The sequence below is a fragment of the Xyrauchen texanus genome, chromosome 38 (genome assembly GCF_025860055.1).
Source record: "Xyrauchen texanus isolate HMW12.3.18 chromosome 38, RBS_HiC_50CHRs, whole genome shotgun sequence".
NCBI classification, from domain to species: Eukaryota; Metazoa; Chordata; class Actinopteri; order Cypriniformes; family Catostomidae; genus Xyrauchen; species Xyrauchen texanus.
In genome coordinates, this window is record NC_068313.1 from 10,746,327 (window position 1) to 10,758,874 (window position 12,548).

General features: G+C 40.7%; 1 protein-coding gene across 1 annotated transcript in view; it reads right to left on the reverse strand.

Moving 5' to 3' along the window:
- The window catches only part of foxo1a (forkhead box O1 a), a 64,728-nt gene extending 52,471 nt beyond the window's left edge, over positions 1 to 12,257 (reverse strand). The window contains exon 1 of the mRNA XM_052109611.1: positions 11,437 to 12,257. Coding sequence (XP_051965571.1) covers positions 11,437 to 11,994 — 558 coding nt within the window. The 5' untranslated portion in view covers positions 11,995 to 12,257. The remainder of the gene's footprint in view (positions 1 to 11,436) is intronic.
- Positions 12,258 to 12,548: the final 291 nt, after the last annotated feature.

A 12,548-nucleotide genomic window follows, 5' to 3' on the forward strand; every position in this document is an offset into this window, starting at 1 on the left:
TCACGTTTGCATAATCAGTGACATGTGTGATTCCATTCTCCACTGATGGTTAGGTTTAGGTTTGGGTTGGGGCAAACAGTTTATAAAATGCATTATGTGCACTCCTCTTTTCTGTATTACTACCTGTAGAGCTGAAAACAACTCACTTTACAACTCGCTTTTGGCACCCCTCTGTAAATCTACGCCCAACAACAGTCAACGCTTTGGCCACTGGGGGCAGTGTTTCAAATTTCGGTAAGCACTGACCGATTTCACCTAAGGAGAAGTCCACCTACTGTTTCTGATTTCACTGTTGAGATCAGTCTGTAAATTTTAAGAAAAACAAATAAGAAATCCACTGTATTGAAAACAGCTCTGGATAGTCAATAAAATGTCTCCTTTTGTGTTCCACGTGAGAAAGAATGTAATGCAGGTATAACATTTCATTAGCGTGAGTGAATTATGACATAATTTTCATTTTGGGATGTGTTATACTTAAAAAAAAAAAAAAACACTCCTTGCTCCGCCGCTCTCCGAATCTTTGTCCTTGTATTTACATTTTGTGGGACCATGTTGCAAACCAGTGTACAGCTCTGCGGCCTGTTCCCTTATGCAATCCCCTGCACTCCTGAACATAATCATGAGGATGAGATGTTCTGTCCCTGGACAGAGGCCAACGGCCTGCCGAGATATCAGCATGTTTTGGCCACAGTGAGGCCGCTTGTGAGTTAGGGACCCTGTCAATCTGACAGTACAGGCAGACGGGCGCAGGAGGGAGTTGGGAGAGGCATGCTCAGCCCGCTGGGTCTGTCGAGCCCCAAAATACTTCCCCCAACCTCCAGACTTCGACACATCCCCCAGTATAATTTCTGCACATGGCTTTAAAAGTCTGCTGCGCACTAGCCTGCCCTGTCCTACTTGGAAAGGTTTACCGCAGTGCCCTCTTGCATCAGAGGTGAGGGAACTTGGATCACTATGTAACATGGCTCAAAATACACAGCCTCGCCTGATTGGCTGAGCTGCTCATTGTTGATAAATTAAATAAGAACAACTGTTATTAAACTTTGAAGTGGGTTCATTAACGCATCAGCCTTGGAAAAAATCTCGCAAAGTGCCCTGAGGTCTCTTCTTCCCACAAAATATGTATAGCTATTGAGAACCAATACTATAATGATGATAAATTGTTTGTCTGCTATGTTTCGACAGCACAGCCTGAAACATTTGCAAGATAGCAACAATCTGAAGAGATTTATTTTTTTTCAACACTAGCTATGTCTCTTGGAAGCCACAGCCCTTGAAGAATAGCAAAACATTGCTCTTGTTTAATTCCTTTTTCTCCATGAGTGGTATGTTTAGTCTGGAAAGGGGCACAAAATACATCCCCTCATTTTTTTTCTTCCGTTCTCCATTCCTCTCACACTTTATGAGGTCTTAGAAGGTATTTTAATTTGTTTATATTATTTAAAATGTATATGATTATTCTAACATAATATACACAGTATAATATCATATATCTATAATAATAGTATAGATTTTGTTTAAAAACAATTCTGTTTTTCATGACCTTTGTTCACCGTTCTCCTCGTACTCTAGTCTGAGGTTACAGATGGTAGAAATAATATTTCAGTAATGTAGGGCTAGGTTGTAGACTAATAAGTTTCCATGAAAATAAAGTATGTTACGTGAACTCATTTTTTTTATTTTTTGGGCCATGACCTTAAAGAGTCTTCAGAGAGCACAACACAACGGCAGCATTTCTTCACACACAACATGCATTTGCATATACACATCTGTTTTCAAAGATGACTACCACTCACATGCCAGAAACAGTGGTTTATCAAGGGTTATCTAACGGTATGAGATGTGTGCTTAAGTTTCCTTAAAGTAATGTAAAATGCAAAAAATTGTAATGGTTATCTTTAATTAATTGTCTTTATGCAAAATGTCCAAAACATTTTTGTTCAGACTTGTCTCATGGTAAAATCGGAAACAGTAACTGACTTTTCCTTTGCTAAAATCAGTCTGTGCTTACTGAAATTCAAAACACTGCTCCCAGTGGCCAAAGCTGTAAGTGTTATTGGGCGTAAGCTCTATTTTCTGGGTGTAATGTCCACAGAGGGGCGTGAAGCAAGTTTTTTCAAGCTGTACAGGTAAAAAGGTACAGGTACAGGGGACGGTAAACACGCTGGAGCAGATGCAAAAATGTCTGATTGGAGATGCCGCTTGTCAGTGAGTCGTCATAATGTGGCCGATCCTAGGGTACTGGAACTCTCGGAAACAAAATGCCAAGTTCCTGTGTGATCATGTTGTTTTCACGACAGTTTTAGTGAGAATCACCAAATTCTGCTTGGGAGCGCTAGTGGTGGACAAATTACATACTCCAGCTTTAAAAGGGCCCAGACTGGAATGTGCCCCTAAATGTCATGTCCACCTGCCCTCTAAAAATATTTTTATTGGGTCCATGTTTGGTAAAGCAGGTCACATTAGTTAATGTGAGAGGCAGAGGTGCCCCCATCTTACTGTTGCTCCACTGTAGGAGATTCACTCACTTACAAGTGGCACCAGACTTTGGCCTAAAGCACTCAGATTCCAGTAAACGTTTCATTATGCAATCTTTAATGAGTGTCGCCTTATCTGAACTCCAGCGAGAGAGCGCGTCAGCCAGTCACAGCCTCAGGGGATGACTGAGAAGCGCTCTATCTTTGACTGCTAGCTCGCATGGCTTTCGCAGTTAAAAAATAACAACCGATGACCCAGTGTGTGCCGAGTCATTTTGATTAAGTGTAGTGCGCCATGCACAAACACAAGCACGATCAAAGTCATTTTATTGACTATCCAAAATGCAAAGTTTCCAGAATACAGGCCGAGGGAAAAAATTAGGGGAGTGAAGAGCTTTTGGATAAATACAAGTATCCTTCATACTGAAGTACAAGTACTGATTACACCGTCCCAGTGGGAGCTTCATGAGCAAGACAAAGAATTTCTAAGCAGATCTCCTTTACCCAAAATATCAGATTCTTGGAATCACGATGGCAGAGCTAATGTTCTCGGCTCTTCAAGGAATTAACTGTTCTTGCTTTCAGTTATAGAGAGGAATGCAACATGAAAATGACCACAACATTGCAGGGAGCAGCTGCGAACAGATTTCCTCCAATTTCAGATTTTCAAAGAAAAGCTCCATCTCAAAGATGTCATACTACTCAAAGTAAACTTTAATAGATAGATTATGCAAACTTTTTTGCACTGATTTTAGGTGAAAATTAAAATGCAGAATTCTGTGTAATGGATTGTGCCAGTCAACATCCTAAAATCCAAGAAAAAAATGAAAATTATGTAATATTACCGAACCAAACTGTTTGTAAGATGGCCAGTATAATTAGACCTGATGGCCTGAGGTCTTTGTTTTGAAAGAGGTTTTCAAAAACCCAGTTGATTGGAGGAGGAGTTATCACAAGAACAAAGTATGACGTACCACAGGACAGGAAAATCGATGGTGGACATCAAACACTGCTCTGGTGATTGGTGACAGCAACCTGCATCAAATATTTACACTTCCAGAGTGACGTATGTTTCATAGATGTAGCGAGAGAAGGTAGAGTAACAACGGTGAACAGATCAAACCAAACCATCTAGCCGTGTTTGTTTGGAAATGCACAGAGAGCTCACATCAAGTGTAACCTTTCAGACCCAACGCATGCAAGAGCAATTGAGTTCACCACCCCACAGACACATACAGTACGCACCAAAACAGATGTACGTAAGACTTAGGGTGGTTTCAATATAGTATGTTTTAAGTGAACCAAACCCAGTTCGGTTGAAGTGAATCAGAAAGGGAACCAGCCACAAATGGCCTCAGTGCTTTTGGTGTTCACAGTGTTATGAGGCTTTTCCACTGCATGGTACAACTCGACTCGACTCGACTCTGCTTGCTTTTTGGGGGTTTTCCACTGTGGATAGTACCAGGTACCTGGTACTTTTTTTAGTACCATCTCGGACGAGGTTCCAAGCGAGCTGAGCCGATACTAAATGTGATGTCAAAACCATGCAGATCACTGATAGGTCAGAGAAAATCGTCACTACTAGCTTCCCGCTAGTTTTAAAGTTAGCTACAGCGATAGCAGTATCATTTGTTCACGTGACTTTTGAATTTTAGAGAAATTGCTGTGCGCAAATCCACACTGTGGTCAATAAACGAGGTGCAGATGTTCCTCTCATTAGCGACGAACGAAACAACGCAAAACGAAAAAGTCAGAAAGTGTTTCAGCTGTTGGCCTCACAGCTGAAACACGGCTACCACCGGACCTACCAACAGTGTAGGGAAAAGTTTAAAAAAACATACAGAACCATCAAGGAAAAGTGGAAGTGGTTCGACCACGCTATCTAGACCGGCAAGCAATGGGAGAGAGAGAGCGGCAACTATGACGATCAGCTTATAATCCCACCCACGTTGAGGCAAAACTAAACAGCAGTGGAAAAGCAAGCTCAGAAAAGTAAAGTGAGTAGAGTCGAGTCGAGTCGAACCATAACGTGCAGTGGAAAAGTGCCATAAAAGTCCTTAAAAGAGGACCTCTTCACATTTTTGTGGTCTCAGACCCCTTGATGTTCACACCACAGCTCCTTAAGAACTCAGACCCCATTGCTGTCACGATTATGGAATTTGGCTGAAAAGTAATTGCGAAATAGTTGATTTCGCATGAAGGAAAACATTTGAAATACTATGTGCATTTTAAAATATGTTTATAAAAACCCTTGCTCGTATTTTCGTGGAAGTTTGCCGCAAACCTCCGTAGATGGTACGCCCATCAGAGCACTTTAAAGCAGTTCATCTTACCGTGCTGCTCTGCTCTGAATGAGGCCGGTCCGTTCATTTCTCAAATAATACAAGAATGGAATATGAGACACAAAAACACATCATGGTAATCATGGTATATATATATATTCGCTTAAAATTCCCATATGTGGACAGTAAATTGTGACTGGAATATGAAGTATGTAGCCTAATGCATAGTATGGCAAGCCATGAGGTACTTATGTCATAAAATGCAAAGCGGACTGGTACCTCTTCACTTTCACATTGGACAAATCAATCGAACCACAAAAGAACCCACAAACGAACCTTACTCAGACCACCCCATGAGACCACTTGGGTTGTTCATATTTACACGTTATACCGCTCTGAGTGTGCTTGAAAGGCTCAAACGAACAAGGTGTGAAAACATCCTTAGGCTACACCACAACAGCAGAGACAATCTGCAGTTTATATAGAACCAAAATCATTTGCATTGTTATATAACTTGGAAAAACTCAAACTAGGCCTGGTGGTTAGCATACACAATTTATTGAGATGTGGGCTCATGTGGGGGATGCATGTTCGAGTCTGCTGGCGTATACTCTATATATTTATATATATATATATATATATATATATATATATATATATATATATATATATATATATATATATATACAAGTTGCAAAAAGACCACATAGAACTCAATAAAACTCAAACAGGCTAAGAATGTGTTCAGTAATTGACCTTGATAGCATATCATGTCCCCAGCGGAGAAAAGATGAGCTATCATGTCAAGCTGCTCACAGATTGCTGACTCACAAGGTTCAAGTTAGACAGAATTCACTAAATACTGGCTGATGACAACAATGTATGTCTTAATGTGATATTATCTCTATGGATACCAGCATAAACACAGATATCAGAACAGCTACCAGAAGTGTCCCTGTGACCCTACATAGGACAAGCGGCTATAGAAAATGGAGGGATATCAGAAGTGTACCAAATGTTCATTTCTTTAGACACGTACAATGGAAAAAGAAAAATTGACGAACAAATGAAAAACCATGTTTTGGGTTGAGGTACAATGGTAATCCCATGGGGGTTTTTTCGTTTGTTTTTTAAAGGTACAACGAAAATGCATGCTTTTGGACATGTACAATGGATATACAATGTTTTTTGGACTTAGTACAGTGATAATAAGATGTTTTGAACATGTAAAATAAAAAATAAAAACATGTTTTTTGGACATGTACAATGAAAATACTATGTTTTTTGTTGTAAAATGGAAATACCATGTTTTTTGGATATAATAAAATGGTAATACATGTTTTCTGACATGTACACTGGCAATGCTATGTTTTTTGGACGTGTTAAATGGTAATTCTGTGTTTTTTTGGACATGTACAATGGAAATGTTTTTGGACAAAGTACCATGGAAACAGAATGGCATTCCCTAACAATAAAGGGAATCTGTGAGGAGAGGATATTTATATATTATATTTATATTTTAATAATATAATAATAGTTTATATTTACAATATTTAAAATATTTCTGTTTAATGTATTAAATAACCATATGCAACATCTTAAATAAATGATTGAATAAATCGATTTATTTGTTTTTTGTGTACATTTTATAAATATTTGTATTAAATCACAATCTACAATATAGTCAAATTGACTTTAAAATACCACTGTGCCTTTTCATGTAATATCAAAACACATATTGTTGGGACCTGGGTAGCTCAGCGAGAAAAGACGATGACAACCACCCCTGGAGTCGCGAGTTAGAATCCAGGGCATACTGAGTGACTACAGCAAGGTCTCCTAAGCAACCAAATTGGCCTGGTTGCTAGGGAGGGTAGAGTCACATGGGTTAACCTCCTTGTGGTCACTATAATGTGTGGTTCTCATTCTCGGCGGGGTGTGTGGTGAGTTGTGCGTGGATGCTGTGGAGAATAGCGTGAAGCCTCCACGCGCACGACGTCTCCGCGGTAACGTGCTCAACAAGCCACGTGATAAGACTTAGAGTGCACTGGGAAATGGGCATTCCAAATTGGGGAGAGAAAAAAACAAACATATTGTTTGTGCATTGACAAAATGTTTTTTCTTTTAAATTAAGACCTACTTTAATAATATATAAGAAATATTAATTGTATATTATTTTAATTATAATCTAGAACAACCACAATGTAATATTGATTTAACTGTAACTCAGTCCAAACAATACAGAGTCTGTAAACATAAGATCTATCTAAACTTGCCACAGAGGAATGTGTATTTAGAGTCTGGTATTCACTTTGTTTCCTTCATTCACTGTTTCTCCTCTGAACAACACACGTTACAATTTACCTAATTCTCAGTTTGTGTTCAAGCACAGCTGATAATTGCAAAGTGCACTAGCATGCTGTTACACAAATACTTAAATGCAAAGCTCTCTAAAAGAGTAAAAGACAGCAGGTTTCAATGGATTGTGAGAAGAGGGTAAAGGGTGACCTGAGTACAGTAACATGGCTTCAGGCATTTACCCTTTGGAGGTGTGACATTAACCGCCAAAAGTTACTTTGTCAAGAAGTTGAGTGACTATATCCTCTGGAGCGAATCCCAGACGCTTTTCTGCTCCATGAACTGACAGTTTAGACAGATGATTCAGCACGGAAGGTGTTAGGGGCTGTCATAGATTCAATTCTCTTGTCACGATCAGAGCGTGCAAGGAGCAGCGTTAATATATTTCTCACTCTCTCTTTTTTTATCTCACTGAGAATATGCACACTATGGAGATAATAAAGCTGGTGAAAACAGTATCGTGCCTGTCTCCAACTACATGGACACCATGTGTCTTCCAAAAGCGAACTGATCGCCTAGAGAAAAGTGGCTGAAAACATGCAGAACATTTTACAGTTGACAGTTTTTTTTTCAATATTAAGATTTTAGGTTAAATATGAATAGTCATAGGGGTTTGGAAAGACACGAAGGCATAAATGACATTTTGGGTGAACTATCCCTTTAAAAAAGTCTTAAAGGAACAGTTCACCCAAAATATGTAAATTCACTCATAATTTACTCACCCTCATACCATCCTAGGTGTCTTTCTTCTGCTGAACACAAATATATATATCCACACAATGCAAGTAAATGGAGGCCAGAACTTTGAAGCTCAAAAAAGGACATAAATGCAGCATAAAAGTAATAAGACTCCAGAGTTTTAAATCCATGTCTTCAGAAGAGATATGATAGGTGTGGGTGAGAAACAGATCAATATTTAAGTTGTTTTTTTACTATAAATCTCCACTTTCACATTCACGTTCACATTCTTCTTCTTTTGTTTTTTGCGATTTGCATTCTTTGTGCATATCGCCACCTACTGGGCAGTGAGGAGGTTTATAGTAAAAGGGGCTTAAATATTGATCTGTTTCTCACCCACAGCTATCATATCACTTCAGAAGACATGGATTTAAACCTTGGAGGAGTATGGATTATTTTTAGGCTGCCTGTATGTGCTTTATTGAGCTTCAAAGTTCTTTCCACCATTCACTTGCACTGAGACCAAAAGCTGAGATATTTTTCTAAAAATCTTTGTTTGTGTTCTGCAGAAGAAAGAAAGTCATACACATCTGAGATGGCATGAGGGTGAGTAAATTATGAGAGAATTTTAATTTTTGGGTGAACTATTCCTTTAAGCCAATGATTTTCAACTACCTAGCCTCTCCTTCCCTTCAAGCACATTAGTTTACATTGGCATAAATTATGCTAAGGTCAAAGATATGTGTAAATGAAGCCCCTGAGGTACCCTTAAACTGATCACTACCCACGCCACATTGTTTATGACTTTAGAATCAAATTGAACAGTTCCTGCGGGGAAACTCCCTGTGGCTCACAACACATTGTCCTATTATGAGTCAGAACTATCAAGCATTCAGTCACTACACAGATTCAACAAAATTGCACAGATCATATCAGTTTACAACCAAAACACTAACGCACACTGAATCTGATCTGTCACAGGGTTTATCACATGTGCTTTCGAAATCAGCAGAAAAGCTCTGCTGCCATTCGGTACTTGCATTACCAAGAATTATGTGTTATCAGAGGAAAGGGGGTCAAATTCTCTATTTCCAACACAGGGACATTTACTCTTCAGTTATCAATATGCCTCCCCGTTGACGTACAAAAACATGACAATCATGGAATGCTGGCACAAAGACCAAGACAATAAACCGGTGGGGTGAAGCAGCGCTTTCCTTGCATGCGTAGATTGCCATGCTTACACACTTGGCAACAATCAAAGGAGTACTGACATTTTATTCCCGTGGATATTAATAGCGTGCAGTGCAATGATGCGCTACACCTAACAATGCAACTTTGGGCCTACCAAACGGGAAGGTATCCATGGATCCAAAAGCACTGTTTTCATGTTTCTCTGGTTGCCAGGTTTGTTCAGGCATACCGGTAGTAAGTGACATAAGACTGTGTGTCACCTGAATTGTTTTGTAGGGAAACACCTTGTAACATACCTACTACAAGAGTGACTCCAGTCATCATCTTGAGAAAATGTGGTCTTGGTCCGGGTTTGGGTCTCATAACTTCTTGGTCTGAACCTGGGTTTTGGTTGATGTAGTGTAAAGTTGATTTACACTATATTTAAGGTGATAATTACCACCATACATTTTTTGACAATGCTAACAAAATGATAGTTTTCTACATAGGCTAATGTGTGTGGAATTTCTAATTATGGAAAAACTTAGAACACTGAAAATAAACTAAAAAACTTTATTAGTGAGTGTTTTACAATCAAGGCTGAAGTTCATAAAAACGTTTTAAATTTCATTTTAATATTCAGAATTTTCTCTATTTCACATAAAAAAAAAATGTCTCTCCCCCTTTTCTACCCAATTTGGAAAGCCCAATTCCCAAAGTCCTCGAGGTGTTGTAGTGACTTGACTCAATCCGGATGGCGAAGGACGAATCTCAGTTGCCTCCGTGTCTGAGACCATCAATCCGCGCATCTTATCATGTGGCTTGTTGAGCGTGTTACCGCAGAGACATAGAGCGTGTGGAGACTTCACTCCATCCACCGCGGCATCCACGTACAACTCGCCATGCGCCCCACCGAGAGCGAACCACATTATAGCGACCACGAGGAGGTTACCCCATGTGACTCTACCCTCCTTAGCAACCGGACCAATTTGGTTACTTAGGCTGGAGTCACTCAGCACGCCCTGGGATTCTAACTCGCGAACTCTAGTGGTGGTAGTCAGCGCCTTTACTCTCTAATTCACGTAATTAAATGGGACAGCTTTGTTCTTGGACCAACAGGTCTGAGACTTAATGGAATAGTTCACCCAAAAATAAAAAATTCTCATCATTTACTCGCACTTTTGCCATCCCAGATGTGTATGTTGAAGATTTTCACAAAAAATATCTCTAGTTCTGTAGGTTCACACAATGCAAGTGAATGGTGACCAAAATTTTGAAACACCAAAAAGCACATAAAGGCAGCATAAATGTAATCCATACAACTGCAGGCGTTTAATCCATGTCTTCTGAAGCAATTACACTTTTTAGCGCCATCTAGTGCTCAGCACATGCATCATCAGACTTTCAAGCATGAAGTCATGATAGTGCCTAGAGAATGCAATGGCAAGATGTATAGTGACAAATGTGTTATATTTTGGTCTGTTCTGACCCAAAATGACTGGATCGCTTCAGAAGACATGGATTTAACCACTGGAGTCTTATGGATTAATTTTGTGCTGACATCATGTGCTTTTTGGAGCTTCATATTTTTGGTCATCATTCACTTGCTTTGAATGGACCTACAGAGCTGAGATATTTTTCTACAAATCTTTGTTTGTGTTCTGCAGAAGACATCTTACACATCTGGGATGGCATGAGGGTGAGCAAAAGATGAGAGAATTTTCATTTTTGGGTGAACTATCCCTTTAAGGTTGTGGTCTGAATTAGAATTTTTTTGTCTGGGTCTGGTGATTAGGACTTGAACTTGGTTTTAGGGAGTCTAGTCTATGTGTGGGTCTTGGGGTCAGGTCTTGACCATGGCTGGGTCTAAGGGGGTATTTCAACAGGCCCCCCTAGAAATGTCTGATGCCCCTGCCCGGAGTGAGGGCAAAACCATCAACGTTGCCCCCCTACACATACAAGTGCCCCACCAAAGATCACATCCTACCAGCCCTGCTGGTCTTGACTCTGCCTTTTACCTGGAAAGGTGAAAAAAGCCTACAAGTCCACCCTGTCAGCAGGCATCTCATAACACATTCTACTCGGGACCGTCATATGATATAACATGGGACAGTACTTGACTTATTGACAGCAGTGCACCACCTCAGCATGTGCAGCATGTAATGAGAGCCAATCAGCTGGCCTACACAGCAATGAATAGAGACTATTTACAATCCCATGACAATCCTAAAACAATAAGGGGATGATGCACCATAATCAGTGCTGAATCTAAGTAATTGGGCAAAATGGAAGAGCAGAAATCAATAGCCAACATGCCAAAAGCCATAAAGACTATAATGCATGAGACCCAATTTCACACAGGACGCGTCTAAGAATTTTAAGAACGCTAAACTCATGGAGCGTGACGCGACGCAACGGTCACAGTCGTCCGACGCATGTGTATATATCAACAATGAAAAGATAAATACCTTCCAACCAGCAGAGCTGTTACTGTCCCCCTTGTCCTTAAAATAAGGGACGCTTTTCACCATCCAGTCATAGATCTGAGACAAAGTGAGCCGCTTTTCGGGGGAGTTCTCGATGGCTTTGGTGATCAGGTCCGCGTATGACATATTCCCCCAGGCGTTGCGTCGGGACGAGCTGCTTTTGCGCTGCGCGGCGGCGGCGGCTGCGGCAGCGGCCACTGGAGAGGAGAGCACGGGCACCTGTTGCTGGTGACTCGGGATCTGCTGCTGCTGGTGCTGCTGGTGGATGCAGCTCTCTTGGCACTGGAAATCTCCGCACATGAGCGGTTTCTGATCAGGATAGTCCTCATTCTCTTCCAGCAGACTGAAGTTGTTGATAAAGTCCGTGTTGCTGGAGGGCTCCTGCTTGACGGACGGAGCCGGGGACGATGTGTTGGAGTCGGCGGCTACGGGGTTGGTGAACTCCGGTCGCGGCAGCGGCCAAGTGCACGAACGGGGTCGAGAAAGCGGCTCGAAGTCCGGGTCGATCTCGACCATCTGGTTCTGGGCTGCTTCAGCCATTGTACCAGCAATACTGTACGTCTCGTAAAATGTCACATATGACTAGCGAAATAAATTTTGACGACGCGAACAGCGATGAAAATAAAGAGAAATTAAATGATGATAACAGCTTTAAACTGACTTAGTTACATTGATAGCCACTGTCTTGTGCGTCAGTGTGGGTCAAAGCAGATACAATGACTTCAGAATGGTGTTGTTATGAAGTTTTGTAACCCAGTCTAGTCCAGTAGAGTGTGCTAGTACTGCTGCTGTAGCTTGTTGAATGTGCGTGTATACTTTAATTTGTCGAGCGCGTTTACTGGAACTCACTATCATATGTCACCCGACACCGCCCCCATACATGATTGACAAGCGCCGACAGCCAATCACAGGCGCGCGTTCGAAAGCGAAACAAGCCGTATTTTGGTCCGCCGAAAACTAGTAAACAAACTTTCGCCGAGTTACGAATGTTATGAAAGCGCAACTCGCTTATGACCACATTGTTTCTTACGACTTGGTTTTATCTCTATATAATTAAACGTACAAAACGGTGTTTTGGTATTTTGAGATCAAAG